The sequence below is a fragment of the Melospiza melodia genome, chromosome 3 (genome assembly GCF_035770615.1).
Source record: "Melospiza melodia melodia isolate bMelMel2 chromosome 3, bMelMel2.pri, whole genome shotgun sequence".
Classification (NCBI taxonomy): Eukaryota; Metazoa; Chordata; class Aves; order Passeriformes; family Passerellidae; genus Melospiza; species Melospiza melodia.
In genome coordinates, this window is record NC_086196.1 from 58,349,538 (window position 1) to 58,364,500 (window position 14,963).

The 14,963-nt window shown below is 40.2% G+C and overlaps 1 protein-coding gene across 1 annotated transcript in view; it reads right to left on the bottom strand.

Annotated features, from left to right (window-relative positions):
• Positions 1–858: 858 nt before the first annotated feature.
• The window catches only part of KIF26B (kinesin family member 26B), a 274,047-nt gene continuing 259,942 nt past the window's right edge, over positions 859–14,963 (bottom strand). Inside the window, exons 13-15 of the mRNA XM_063151906.1 lie at positions 9,020–9,222; positions 7,872–8,022; positions 859–6,347 (exon numbers count right to left, since the gene is read on the bottom strand). Of these exons, the coding sequence (XP_063007976.1) occupies positions 6,199–6,347; positions 7,872–8,022; positions 9,020–9,222 (503 nt within the window). The 3' untranslated portion in view covers positions 859–6,198. The remainder of the gene's footprint in view (positions 6,348–7,871; positions 8,023–9,019; positions 9,223–14,963) is intronic.

Consider the following 14,963-nt stretch of genomic DNA (forward strand, 5'->3'; position numbering starts at 1 on the left):
CAGACATCATATTTTTGACAATGTTTCACACCTCAAATACCACAAAAGGGATATTTTTTAGCCAGCAAACAATAAACTTTACAATTTTAATGGCAAAAGGTTCAATGCATTTGTTGACAAACTTGGAAATGGCTGTGACTTTCCACATTTTGAACTTGTCCTCATGCTGTTCTTTCTCCTTTTTTCCCCATAAAATTTAGTTGATAAAATATATATATATATTTACTACTGATATATCCTCTCCTGGAATTGCCCAATGATGGGACCAGAATAAGTTCTACATCTATCAGTTTCTCTCCTCCTTAGCCCTATTTTATACCACTGTTATAATGAGAAAGAACATAGCCATGGACAGAGTGAAATGGATTTAGCAAACATACACTTCAATGCATAGCACTTAGATAAGCATTTCCAACCATGATGTGTAAATAAATTATAAAATACAAGCAACTCTATAAAACAAGAACATCCTGAGTTTACAAATAAATTATATCCTTCATACATAGAATATGATGTGGATGTGGATGTTAGTAACCAGCAGTTTCAGCTATGGGTGGGAAAGAAGTAAAATGTAGAAAAGTTAGTATCTATGCATACATAAAAATATATGTATGTGTGCTACATGTAAATACTCACACACATACATATACAATAAAGAGGGTGAATACATCCATATCTATAGTATATAGAGAATATGTAATATAGCTGAAACTGCCTCAAGCACCAAGTTATTACCATTATTATAACGTTTGCTCAATACTTAAGTAGGACCACTCAAAGTAAGATGGTTTGGGTTGTGTTTTATTTCCTGTCCAGGAGTGTTTGAAGGTAGTTTGTTTGAAATACTATAGTTGAATGCTACTGATTGCTACTTTTTCAGCTACTTTCAGCACCTCCATTCTTTGCAGAATCTTCATGCCCTTTGTGAGCTTCAAAAGTTTGCATAAGTGAGCACGAAACTGCTGTTCGTGAATTTGGTGGCAAAAGGGTGCTACATTTCCAAGATAATTTTTTTTTGTGTTTGTTTTGAAAGGTTGCTTGAGAAGGAAAAGAAGAAAAGATAAAGACAATAATAAAATGGTTTATTATTTCCAGGAACAGGTATGGAAGTTCAGATAACCCTGGGATGAGCGCACAATAAATGCAAGAGACAGAGAGAGATTATTAACTTTGCATTGACAAATCATTCACAGTTTTGTTTGCTGTGGTTATTTGGAAACCTCTTACAAATCTTAGGATAGCTAGCAACAGCCAGCCTTGTGTCTTCAAAAACTGCTGTGTGTTGCCAATGCAAAAGCCTTGGGAGTTACAAAACACAGACCATGAGGATATCAGGATTAAGTGAGGTATGCCACCATCCATGGATTTGAGAAGAAATGCCTCTCTCCACGGTCATCATCCACTCCTGTTGGTATTTAATGATTTCTGCAGTGAGCTGGTGCATCCCTGATGCTGTGCAACCATCCTTCCCATCATATGAACTGGTATCAGAGTCGCTCAGCCTCTGGCTTAGGAGAACTGAATTTGCTTCTGCAATGCAGAAGCTTCAATTTACAATTTTAACTCTGTTAGGACTAGACAGGAAGCTTCACAGACCACCAAGAGTCCAGGCCCTTAGTTGATGTAACTATGCTGTATGCCTCAAGCACATGCAGAAATTGTGTGTTAAACAGCTGAGATTATGAAATATCTTGCTGAAATTTCATGAAACTCTGAAATATAGAATAGTTCATCTGGAATACTTTTACAGGTTTTAACAGGTTCTACATGGGAACTGCAGCAATTTGGCTACAGAAGAACCTGGGTAAGAAAGAACATTTAAAAGAAGCCCTTGAACGAGCTTCAAGCATAAGCTTTGCCTATAGTGTGGCATAAGTTAACTTCACCCAGGTGAGTGCAAGGGGAAAGGTTTTGTAGGCAGGCACTCCTTGGAGGAGGGAAGGGGAGTGGTGATGTTGCCACCTGTGAGCAGCTCTGCCCCTTCCCCTCAGCCATGTGCAGGGGGGCCATCTCAGGCTGTGTGTTTGTCTATTTGTCAGTGCATGTACAGCTTTTGCTTCTACGATGATTTTTAGCTCATTAAAAATGATACAGCAAAATCACAAACATTTGTAAAAGGTGATTTTTGTAAAAGAGTCTGTATTTTCCAGCTATCATCACATTTGAATTCCATGCCACAGGTCCCTATTTTAAGACCAGCCATATTATTGAGATAAATGAAAAAAGTGAAGACATAAACCCCACACTTCAAGACAGACTTTTCTGTGAGCAAACAAGGGATTTGGTATGTATTATTCCCAGCATCACTCCCAGCTTTCAGCCTCTATAATTGCCACATTTAGAGATAAAAGAAAAAATGCCAGTGTGTTTCTTTGATCCCTTTTTGTTCATTCTATGCATCTCTCACAAAGAATCATGTCAGAGGATCATGCCATTGCTTTGTGCCAGCTACTATTTCATGGACCTGCAAGTTTCAGAAGCTAGGATTGATGGCAGTGGGTCTTCTTAGACTGGATCGAAGACAGATGTTCAGCAAAAGCCCTGTGTGGCCTTTACACAAAATGAGAAGATGTTAAATACACAAGAGTAGCATGATCTTCTACTATATAACTAACAGCAAATACCCCCAAAAATGGCAGGGGGATGAATTTTCCTCACAACTGGGTTTACTTTGTAATAACTCGTTTGATTCCTTATGCAATTGTGCCTTGGTTTTATCAGAGGAGGTGAGATGAGAAGAAAACCTAAGAAAGGGAACTATTAGTTTCCTTCTTTGTCCTTCTGTAAAGTAATGCTTTGGATTACTTAGATCTGAATGACTTGACAAAGAATTGTTTTGAGGCAAATGCAAGGCATGCATGGCAAAAGAACAGATGTGTGACAAAAGTACCAGGAATTACAGCTCTCCCACACCATTCAGAGTACAAATTGACCCAGCTCCCAGAGCCAGAGCAGCTTCTCCCTGCTGGGAGAGCTGACACAGACAAGAAAGATGTCTGAATCACCCTAAGCACAGGTAAGTCTCCAGCCTATGGTTACACTTGAATTTATGGCTCTAGAGCAACTCCTGTCCCTTGTATGGATAAAGTTCCCGTATGGCAAGAGCAGCAGTTCCCAGGAAGCGCCCCCAGGTGCTGGAGGGGATGTGGAGCAGTGCTGGTGTTCCACAGTTTTTCTCAGCCTGACAATGAAAAGCGGCGATCTCCTGTGACACATGCAAACAAAGAATTAACCTTCAAACCTAATTACATTAACACTGCTGTTTCCTGCTGAAGCTGTCCCAGGGAAATAAGATTGATTTCTGAATGTGAAAATGATTAGGCATTACATTCGTGTTGCTCTTGTGTATTTCAAGCTACATGATGCCTTTTAAAAAATCAGCATAAAAACAGCACTATGCTGACAATGCCTTAAAGAATGGGGCCTCCTGGATGACTTGCAGAAGTATATGCATCTTCTCTAAAATGCTGGCTACTGCAAACTGAGATAATTTCATAATAAAGTCCTGAATTCTTAATGTGTTTTCCAAATACTTGAGTTATAGTAATATCAATTTTGAAGTAAAAATCTGTTTTCAAGAAGATAATGTTTTATCATGTTAAATCTCCACAAATTTTTGCATCCTTTCTTTTGTATTAAGCCATCACAATTCTTTAAAACATAGTGGCAAATTCTGAAATGAAATGACAGAAAGTCAAGAATGCATATGGATTTTAGAACATGAATACTAGTATATTATGGGAGTTGATGGACACTCTAATTAGGTCCACAGAAATAAAATATTTGTAAGTACTGCAATTCTGCTCAATTAGTACATATTTTTTAGTATGCTAAATTCATCCCTGGCACTATCAATCAATTTGGTTTCAGGGATCAACTTTTGTCCATTGTGATTAACGGGGTGAACATATGCTCTTACTCTTTAAAACAATGGCTAGGTACAAATGTTTTTGCAATTCTTCCTAAGCTGCAGAAGTACCAAATTGAGCATCAATAAATAATTGAGTTACTGTGGGTGAGGAATATTACATGCAATAGGTATTTTACAGTTGCTCTGAAATGTGTCCACTTGGTTTATGGAAACATCACCACTCCTGTGTAACTCATAGACTGTGCAGGGATGATTTCCTTGGATCTCTGCAGCTGTACTCAGTCTGTGGGGCCCTGCAGAGAAGAGATGGCCCCCAAAGAACCAATACACAGTAACTGCTATCAAAATTGCTATAAAGAGAAGAAAGCCAGATAAATTGCATTGTTTGGGGGGATTTTCAGAGTTGGTTGGGGTTTTTTTCTGAGAGAAACGGATATGTCTTTAATACTTTCTTAGAATATAACTTTCGTGATAGGAAATTGCTGTGGAACAGACTATAAAGTGACTTTCATCCAGGACCTTTTTCCTTTCCAAGTAATCCTATAGATTGTAAATAGAATTTTCTACAAAATCCAGTGACAAAGGCAATAGAATGAGCAAAAGTTGTTATTACAGGTTGTAGAGCACTAAAAGAAAATAAAACTATACAAATGTTACTTCTACTTTTTTTAAAAACCTTTCTGTTCACCTAACCACTAGAAAATCAACTAGTATTATTTTACCATTGGGATATTGTAAGATGGAATTGATACAATGGTGCAGGGAAAGAAGAGTTGCACTTAAGTAAGCAGTTAATTGATGCATTTTGAGTATATTTAAATGATAGTCTTATTTCCTCATAAGCAACAGAAGGGTAGCACAAATGTATGTGAGAGAGGAAATTTTCTGAATGTGCTTATTTCAGTATAGAGGAATAAGAAACCTAATTCCACAAAATTATTCTTCATGCTCATGTGTAATTAAAATCCAGTTTTGCACATTTGCTTATGAAATACAAAGGATGTTACTTCCCACAAACTGTTTTGTAGATAAAGAGGCCAACTAGTAAAATAACTGGATGTATAGGGAGGTGCTGACCCTTGTCCTTTTGATGTCAATGTGACTTTTGCCATGGCTTCAGGTACTGAGGATTAGTAAAGATGCCATAGCCAACATGCTTGAAGTGCTGTATCTACTCATTTGCTTTATTTCCAGATGTGCTGAGCTGAGCAGAGCCTGCACTCCTCAGGTACATCTGTGAGTATGGACACACTGGGCCAGGGATCAGATGTCTTGCAGTGGTATAGATTGTAAAGAGGTGAAGCTAAATGTCATCAGTCATAGTCTCAAGAAAGAACAAATCACTCATTTTTGGACCGATAAACATGGGAACCTTTAGCCTAGAGGACAATTTTCCAGCAAGTTACTAGCACCAGGAAAAGGGGTTAGGATAAAAGTACCTCCTCATTCATAACTCCAGCCAGTACAAAGCAAAACATATATGAACAAGAAAACAAGTTATGGGGGTTGGATCAAATTGAAAAGATATTTACTTCACAGTAATGTCACTTCTCTCATACACTGCAAAACAGGCTGGGAAAATGATGGTGTTCTCCAGCATATAAGAGAGTACAGAACAGCATTTAAACAAACCTTATTCTCTGCTAGAAATATGTTTGTGTCATCTGGGAAAGCTGAATTTCTCTTTGAGTGGCCTTACTCTGGTAACAAGAAAAGACAGTTAACATTTATTCATATGTTGTACTGATTAGGAAATATCTCTACAAACACAAGTTACTTAGAAACAGCAAGTCTGAAATAGGAGAAAACACCAAGAGAAAAACAAGCTGTAAATACATTTCAAAAGTGTATTTGTTTTTTTTTTTCCTTTTTCTTTTCTTGACTAGCACCATCTGTACACAATAAAGTATGAACATAAATGTTTGGATAACAAAGATTTGCAAGGCACTTGAACAGTTTTTCTGGATAGATTTTCTTTTAATGAACCTCTCAATGGAAGTCCCACAACCACCTTTCCTCCTTCCTCAGCTAATGCAGGGAAAGAAGTGTCTTCTGCCAGCAGTTCTTATTTACAGACATGTCCTTAAAAGGTTCCACAAAGTGCTCTTTTAGGCTAAGAGTATCAACAACCTTCTATCTCCATTTTCCATGCTTGTTCTGTTTGTTTTTTTAATACTACTCCTCTGTATAGTATAGCAAATCTCTCATACACACAGCTGAGACTTGACTCCAACCTTCATCCTCATTCTTTTGTCTTTGGGATGCTGTTTGGAAGGGAAAAGGAGGATGGCAGAGATGTGCATTGAAATTCTCTTGAGGTTCATCCTTTATCTGCGTCTGGAGGTGATGTCAAAACAGGTGATCATCATGAGATGGGCCTTGCAGAAGTTGACACGGTTTTCCAAACGCTCAGTCACACATTCCAGGGCCTCCAGGTATTCCAGAGAATCCAGCTCAAATACCTGCTCCAGATCAACTGTGAGAAAGAAAACACACAGATAGGAAAAGTAGACCATACTTAGTGATGACTGGTGGGAGAGTCAGAGCTAATTCAAGTCTTCAAACTCATCAGTACAACATCACCTCTGGCTTGCCATTGTCTTTGAAAGTTGCCTTTTTGGTTTAATGACTATTAAAATGACACAGCAGCTTGCCCACGGTGAAAAATACTCTTAAGTTGCATTGGATGCTTTCTGGATCAATCTGCTCTGCCATCCTCACCAGAACTGCAGATGCCTTTGCCATGCTCCATCATCCTCCAGCATATATTGAATACTAATATGTTGAATGTACTTTCTCACACATTCTGCTGACTGGCAAGAGCTTTAAATAGCTGCTCTCTTCTGGGAGGGCAAGCCCTTTGCTGAATTCAGAACTTGCATTTATAACAAACCTCTAGGGTCCTTGTTTCTCACACCTCTCCCTATTCCATGTGATTCCCAGCAAGGCAAGGGAAGGCACACACATCAATCCCTCCAACAGAAGTGCCCAGCAGCTTCCATGGAAGCCAAGTGTCATTGTCTGAGCCAGCACTGCCCATCATATCTCGTTCCTGATGTCTCTGCAACCCTCCAGGCTTTCTGCACTTACCACATTGGAATTAGAAACAAAGGCATCACACAGTAAGGGGACAGCAGCGCATAGCAAATTCTCTCTCTCTTTAAAACTGTCCTTTTAACTCTCTTCGTTTATAGTGTTCTTGAAATCTATACTGTGGTTGTTTTGCAGAATGGATCAATCTGGTGTCAACTTAAAGCAGCTGTTAAAGGAAGGGTTAGGATGTTGTAAGGAAATACACCAGCCAGCCTCCTTTTGCCACTTGCAATTATCCTAAATAAACTTTTGCACACTGTGGGTTTTTTTCTAGAACTCTTTGTTATGAACTTATCTGCTTGCTAATACTAAAAACTGTTGTATAAGTACTGCAGTACTCTTTATGGTTTTTTCTTCAGAGGTGATGAGGTCCTTCTTCATTTGACTGTGAATGCCCTTTAAGCTCTCTGAACTTTACACATCCATAGTTATAAAAAATGGGCCAAATTTCATTTCATTTCATGTAAGCCCGCTGCTGCCAAGGGACAAGTTTGCTCCACAGTGTTATTTTGTGGTAGAAGAGCAGATTTATAATATTGCTCATATGTTTGAGTGATCTGAGGCCAAAAGAAAAAATCTCATTTTCAGGAGCTGTGGACTGAAACGCGTGAACGTTAATCTACCAATGGCAACATCCTCCACTAGAATACTGTACCATTTCAACCTTCAGCTCTCAGGCAAAAAGGATTGTTCAGTTCTACTGTTAACATTTAATAAGAGTTATAGAAACTGGTTCTAGAAAGACAGTCAATCTAAAGCTTGCCCTAAGGTCCTGTGTTGGTTCATTTTAGTTTACAAACAGTAGCTTACATCTCACTCTTACCAGACATTTCTGCTTCCTTCCATTCCCCCTGTTAAATAAACCAAAGGAAACCTATAAGTTCAGGAAATAAAACAATGCTCTTACATTCACTGAGCCACTTATTAGGATCCAGCATCAGGTACTGTTTGGTCACCTCCAGTTCTCTCATTAACCACTCATACTTGGCCTTGACCTCAGCGATTCTCTGCTGGCGATGCTCCAGGATTTTCAGCTTGGCATTGAAACATATCACCTCCTGCCAGCCAGGAAAAAGAAGCAGGGAAAGAATAGGTGAAGAGGAGAAGAAATGCCTAGGTCCATTCAGTGAAATGATCTTCCAATCAATAATACTGACAATGAGCCATTTATTCTGGAAGCTTATGAATCACTGCATGAAATCATCCATCATCTGCTTTATTTTTATTGCTTTTGTTTGGTTTTCATGTTTTCCATCAGTGAGCTTTGGAGACTTTGTAATGGTAGTTAATAATAAACCATAATAATTAATACCAGGCAGCATCTTGAAATTAGATTAACTGTAGAAAAACATTTCTTTTTTTTCACCAGAGTTTGGCTAAGAAAATCTAAGCTCTTGGGAGTAGAAAATCCATTGCTTGCTGTATTGAAAGCCTAAATACACCCCTGTGCTTGGTACATAAGTAATGCATTAGTCATATTTTAAAATAAGAGAACTGGTAGCAATATCAAATTTGAAACATCCTTAAACAAAGGGAGTATGTTATGAAAAGCTCTAGCAATTCATAGTCATTAATAAAGAAGATATATTTTCTGTAAAGCTCTGGAGCACAGTAACAGCATGAGGTACAGTGCTGGAGACAGCCAGCCTGGCCTCACATGACTTCTGAGGGGTGGCAGCCACAAAGACGTGCAGCAAATGAAACCATCTGAGGACTGTGCTACCCTCACTAGTGTGGAAACAATTCCAATAACACAACTATCCTCATCCAAGCCTGTGTGAAGATCTCAACACTATTTCACAATCTCCTCTGTAAACAAATCTGCTGTGGGTGAAGTCCAGTGGAAACCTCGCTCCAACAAGTTTCTCCAAACATCACAAACACCTTCAACAAGTGTCAGAGGTTAGGTAGGAAAAATGCCTTAAAATAATAATGAAGTCTATAATCCATCGTTACTCTAAAATACTCAACCTCAGATATTCCTCCCAATCGTATGTTTTAAGTGCTGACCTTTGCAATTTAGGCCCACCAGGAGATTGCACGGATGGCACTCACCTTGCTGTCCCCACCTCGCCGTCGCTGGAGCCTCTCCACGTCATCTATCTCATAGACTTTGATCTCAAAGGGCTCCCCCAGCCCCCTCTGCCCGCTCCGCAGCGGCCCATCCACCCAGCGCACCCCGGGGCTGCTGGCTGGCTTCCTTGCTGGGGAGGCGGTGTCAAGGGATAGAGCCGGAATGAGCCTCCTCCTCTGGGAACCTGCCAATGGAGAAAGTCCCGCTGCATGTTAGCACAGCTACTGCTTCTCCTTGCCTTTGCAGAGAAGTCTACAAGTGATGTATGTCTGACCCTCTCAGACACAGAAGAAAATAGAGGGAGAACCCAGGGAGGCCACGGGAGCTGGAGCTGCAATGTGCAGTGCCCACCCACCATGAGTGACACTCTCAGTGTTGGAATGTTGGGGGACACAAGAGAGATGATCGACTTTGGACCTGGTTAACATAGAGAGATTTGATCACAGGATGCCTTGGCAAAAGCAAATGGAACTTTGAAAATTAGACCTAGATTGCAAGAAGATTAAATCAAACAGGTTTACCAGAAAAGAAAATCCTATTAAACGCTGCAAGCAAGAGATGTTGTTATAAGCATAAGTTTGTGTATGTGATTTTAACCTAATCATAGTAGTACACATTACTGGTCTCCCTGAAATAGTATATAAGTGTTTGTATCCCACAATAAAATTGGATTCTGATCACCCAGTCAGTCTCCCCATCTCTCTCCATCGCCGATACCTCAGTGCTCCTCGGTGCCTGACTCCAGGATCTGGCACTCAGAGGGCACATATCCCCTGAAGCTGGCAGAGCCTGTGTCTGCTCCCCATTGATTAGGTCTCAGCACATACAGGCAAGCCAATGAAGGACCCAAGCCAGCAGGATGGAACTGGTCCAGCCTAACTTTCCTAGTTCTTTACTGCTACTGAACCTTACAGTCAAAGGACAAGCACTAGCCAGCCTCTGCAAAGTGCCTGCCACATAACATGCCAAGTCAGGGCCTACAGTAGAGCAAGGAGGAAAAAAATGTATGTCCCTGGTATGGTTTGTTTGGAGAAAAAACAAAAACAGAAAAAAACCCCAACAACAACAAACAAATTAACAAGTTGCATTTTCTTGCTTAGTTTAGTAAAATCAAAACAATGGCTTGGTTGGAAAAAAAAAAAAAACCACTCTAAAAGTTTTGTAGCTGACACAGGGTCTTCCCTAAGACACAGCAGGAATAAAAAGGATGGGAGAAGCCAAAAACAAAAGCCGGAGCCAGCAAGTTTGAGTGAAACTATTAACTGGCTTTCTTGGCTGCAACTACATAAGTGATGCCAGCCAGCAGGGAAGAGATGATGAATGATCATGCAGATTTTATTTTAAAAATAAGATAAAATCATTTATAGGAATTTCCCACATTACATTTATTGAGACATGAATGTTAAGAGTTTCAACATGTCTGTCAACTTGGTGCTTCAATAAAAGCTAGAAAAACCCCAAAACATCTACTGATTGCCTAATTTTTGGATTTTCAAGTAAGAAAGTATTGCCTAGTTTCATTCATGGGAGTCTGCTTCTGTGCTGACTTTGAGAACTATTCACATCGTATCCTATGACTTCTGAGTACAATAATCTGTGCTAGAAACCAGTAGGTCTGTGTTAGAGACAAGTAATTAACCTGTAAATTCTAGCTTTAAAATGGATTAGAATGGTTCATTGGAAAGCCTAGTCTACAGAGATTTTATTTGGATACATCTGAGATAACCCAATGCAGGAAAAAGAGAGCACAGCCAGAGCTGATTGACAGAGTTCTGGGTAGACAGGGAGCTCTACAAGGCCCCTCTATAGCAAACAACCTGAGATTGCCATCCTATGGCACTTACCATAGCTGTGTTTATTGCTTAAACTGCAGCCCAGCAAAAAAACTCCTGCCAGAACAAATGAAGCCTTACAAATACCAGCAAGCAGGAGTTATTTTAGTTCTCTGGTACCAGTCACTGGAAGACAATGATGTCAGCATTCCCTTACCTTGAATGCATTTCAGTTAATCTCTAGATTAAACTGCCTGATCAAGAGAAGAGACAGATCTTGATAAAAGGAAAAGCAAGACTTGACCCATTACAATAGTCAAAAACTGACAACAAGAAGACAGACAGTTTGGGAAGACCCCAACAAACTGTGATTCTAAGGGTGACTCCTGTCAGAAGTGTAGGGAAAGGTAACCAAATGCTGGGAACAGCTGCATACTTGAAGGGAGGTGAGAGCACATTGTGGGCTATTCAATTTTATTTCATGTAGGGAGAGATCCTGAAATAGGCTCAGCTCCTCCTGGGAAACAAGTCCTCCACTTGCTTAGATGGGAAGGGCAATGAGTATCATCCTAGTGTCACTCAAGATCAAAAGGATTCAGGCATTAAATACGTTTTTTAATACATTTGAGGCTTTTGTCCATGGTGTCTTACATAAGCAGTCTGTCAAATTTTGTCTGAGTGTAAATACAATCTCTTTGCTGTTTGACCGCTTTTAGAGCCAGCGATATCAATAAGCATCAGACCTGACCTTCTGTTTAATGCACCCAGTGCCGTTAATTATTTTTTCTTTCTGCCCCACAGTAATGGTCACATCTCCTTTCCTGGCATACCTTTAGACTAGCTCTAGCATTTCAAGGAAGCAACTGAGCAGACTGGAAATTCCTTCTGACCAGATCTCCATGCATGGCTGAATTACGACTCAGTGCCTTTTTCCGTGATGTTTGATTTTCTTCCTCTTTTCCCCACTGTGGCTGTTAAAACCACCTTCTTGTGTAATGAAGCACTTTTAAACCACTCCACTGGAAAAAACTCTGTCTCCAGCCAAAGTCCAGGTCCAAGACTCTCTAGAAATGCAGGTGGATGTCTCCAATGCACCTTGCCACAAGAACAGCATAAGGGTTCTACTTTGAGCAAAGCAAAACAGATTGCTGGGGTATGAAGTAGAGGAATGATAGTAAATTTTTTTGCATTTTGTTCCCTTTCATATCCATTTGGCTCAATGGGAAGCAGAAGCCTGCAGTGTAGAAGGAGGGCTCCAACCTGAGGCTTCCTTTAACAGCCCTTGGCCCTTGGGAGAGGGGCAGCTGAGAGTGCAGCAGTGGCAGGAGACATTAACTCATTGTGTTTTTCTAGCCAGAGCTCGTGTCTGGGCTGCCTGGGAGCTATGACAACAGGACAGGCTGCAGCTCATGGTGCACGGGGGCAATGCAGCAGGGCAGAGCTGCCTACACAGCCTCCTTGCCACCCTCTGCCAAGGGCTCCCCTGGGACACAGGTGACCTGCACGGGGCTTCCAGGGGGTACAGCTGTGTGAGACACAGGAGAAAGAAAAAGAGAGATGTCTGTTTATCTGCACCTTGAATGCTGACTCACGATGATTTATCTGAGGCCTAGAGTGCTTTGAGGAGAAATTAAAATGAAATATCTTCTTCCTCTTTCCAGTAAGGTAAAAGTGGATCTAGTTTGCTCTAAACATGCACTGATTAATAGGCTGCTTATTAGCCCAGGTAGAGAAAATAATGGTGCCATTTGACAGGAGGCTCCTGACACTGACCTCTCCATTTAGTCTCTGGTTTTTATCTTATTTTATGTTAATTGGGATCAGTAAGGAGATATAGCCTAAGCAGAGCTTTGGGGTGAATATCACAAAGCACTGACAGCTTCCTCAAACCTAACAATACGCAACAATTAAATTTTTAAAATTAATGTTGTTTTCCATTCATATAGCAAATATCCATCTGAAGTCCCAAATTTATTTGGTACACTTGACAGAGTTAGGATCTCATAAATTTTGACTCTATAATAAATAATATGCTTTGTGGGAATTAGAGCACACTACTCCTCTATTCCCTATGTATGGCTTATGAAGAAAGTGGGAATCCAGGGAGCTCAACAGATCCAGGAGCAGATCTCAGCACCCTCCCACCTCTGCGCCTCCTCTGCCCCACCTCTACACCCTTGCAAACTGGCTGACCCTCCCACCATGTAAATAGAATTCATTCCTCCATTCAAAAAAGAAATTTATACCAAAAATCAATTTGAAAGAAACACAGTAAGATGAACCCAGGGTAAAATAACTTCACGTTCATTTATGACCATGAAGTATGCAAAAGCAAAATGTCATTTGCTAAATGCCCTGAAGGATATGTTTTTCACTTAGTTTGAATTTACCCGCTTTTAGAATAACCCCTCTTGAACCTAGTTTGAGTATGAATAACCAGACTGTGAAATAGCCATGAAAATACACAGGATATAAGATTTACTTTTGCAACAGATCTATTGCTCTACCTTAAGCTATAGGGTAAGGTTTTACCAGGTTAAGTTTAATATAAAGAGAGTAGCACAGCAATGAGGGCATGCAGTGTGAAAGTAGATCTGACTGAAGTGTGGCACTGAAGCTACAACATATTTCAGCAAAAGCAAGCCCAGGGGAGCCTTAAGGTATGAAAAATACAGACCAAGGTATGTGAGGGTAACTTTGAGGATAAAAAGGCACACTGACCTTAACCAGCAAAATTGCCAAACTGCAAAAGGATGTGTGCTCATAAAAGTATGTTTTGACCAGGGCAAAAGCTCTAAAAAAGTCTGGTTTTGCTTAAGTTCTGTATATTTTGGAGTGTTCCCCTTAGGCTTTTTCCAAGCACACATTCCAGATTGAGCATCTTTTCTGTGAAAAAGGTAAAGGCAAAAACTTCAAGTACAAAATCTTAATGAAAAACAGGGTGATGCATATCTCTTCAAAGCAGAATACATCCAAATGGGATGCAAAACAACTGCCGTCCTAGAAATTTCAAGGTGTTTCAAACAGAAAATGAAACTGTAACTTGATACAACAACATTTCAGAAGTGTATATTGTGTGCTCCAAGGCAGGATGTGGAGCCAAAGCTATTTCCCACAGCATTTAATGTTATGAGATGCAAAATTGCCTTTCTGTACAGAGCCTGTTGCTCAGCATTTTGGTGTTTCTCACCAGACAGTCCAAGGAAATTATAAGAACCAGATCTGGCTAATTCGAGCAGTACCCCTAAGCTATTCCTTCTCTGGCTCCAACAGCAATAGCACCGCTGTCAGTTGTAGCATCAAACTTCTCTTACTAGCAGAGATTATCTATCCTATTTCCTCTGCTGCTCCTCACTGTCTGACAACAGGGATACTGCTCTGTTTGAGTCTAAAATGTGGTGCTGACTTTGCCTCTTATTTCCTAGTGGGATCTGCACTTATGGTCAATTGTCCATGACTGAACCAACTCCTCCCCTTTCCTTTGACCTCCTTCCTCCTAGCTCATTTTATTGCCAGTGTAGAGCACACAGCTATTCACTCCATGGACTTTCATACAGCGTGTACAGCACCCCTCCTGAAGGGGAAGTCATTGCCAGTGTTTTCAAGTGGAATGCCCTCTGATGATGCGGGGATTTCGCCAATAGTATTTAGGGTTCCCATGTTGAGGTCAGTACTCCAAACACCAAAGAACAAGGTCTATATTGCCAGAAAATCTGAACAGCAATCACTCATCCTCACAACTCAGATTACACAGATTGCACAGAAAGGACCATGTTACATCCAAATACCTGGAATAGGATACACTGAGAGGATCCATCATTCAGAAGAAAATTTTCTATGTCCATCTCACTGTAAAATAATTCAGGCCACATTCTGTATTGACTGTTATGCAAGCCCACTGTTGTGAATCGATAAGAAGTACGAGGACACTTGAGGCAAGAAATCACTTGCTTCCTACTTATTGGAATAAAGCAATGCTTGTTTATAATATTCCATCCATACCTATACTAGATATGTTGTTTCTGTACTGGTATAAGGAATACGCTCATGTACATCCAACTTCTAATTATTTTCTATCAACACAGTTCATTTCTATCTATCCAGTTCATTTCTTAACCTTGCTTTCTGAATTACTGTCTTATTTTTAAAGGAG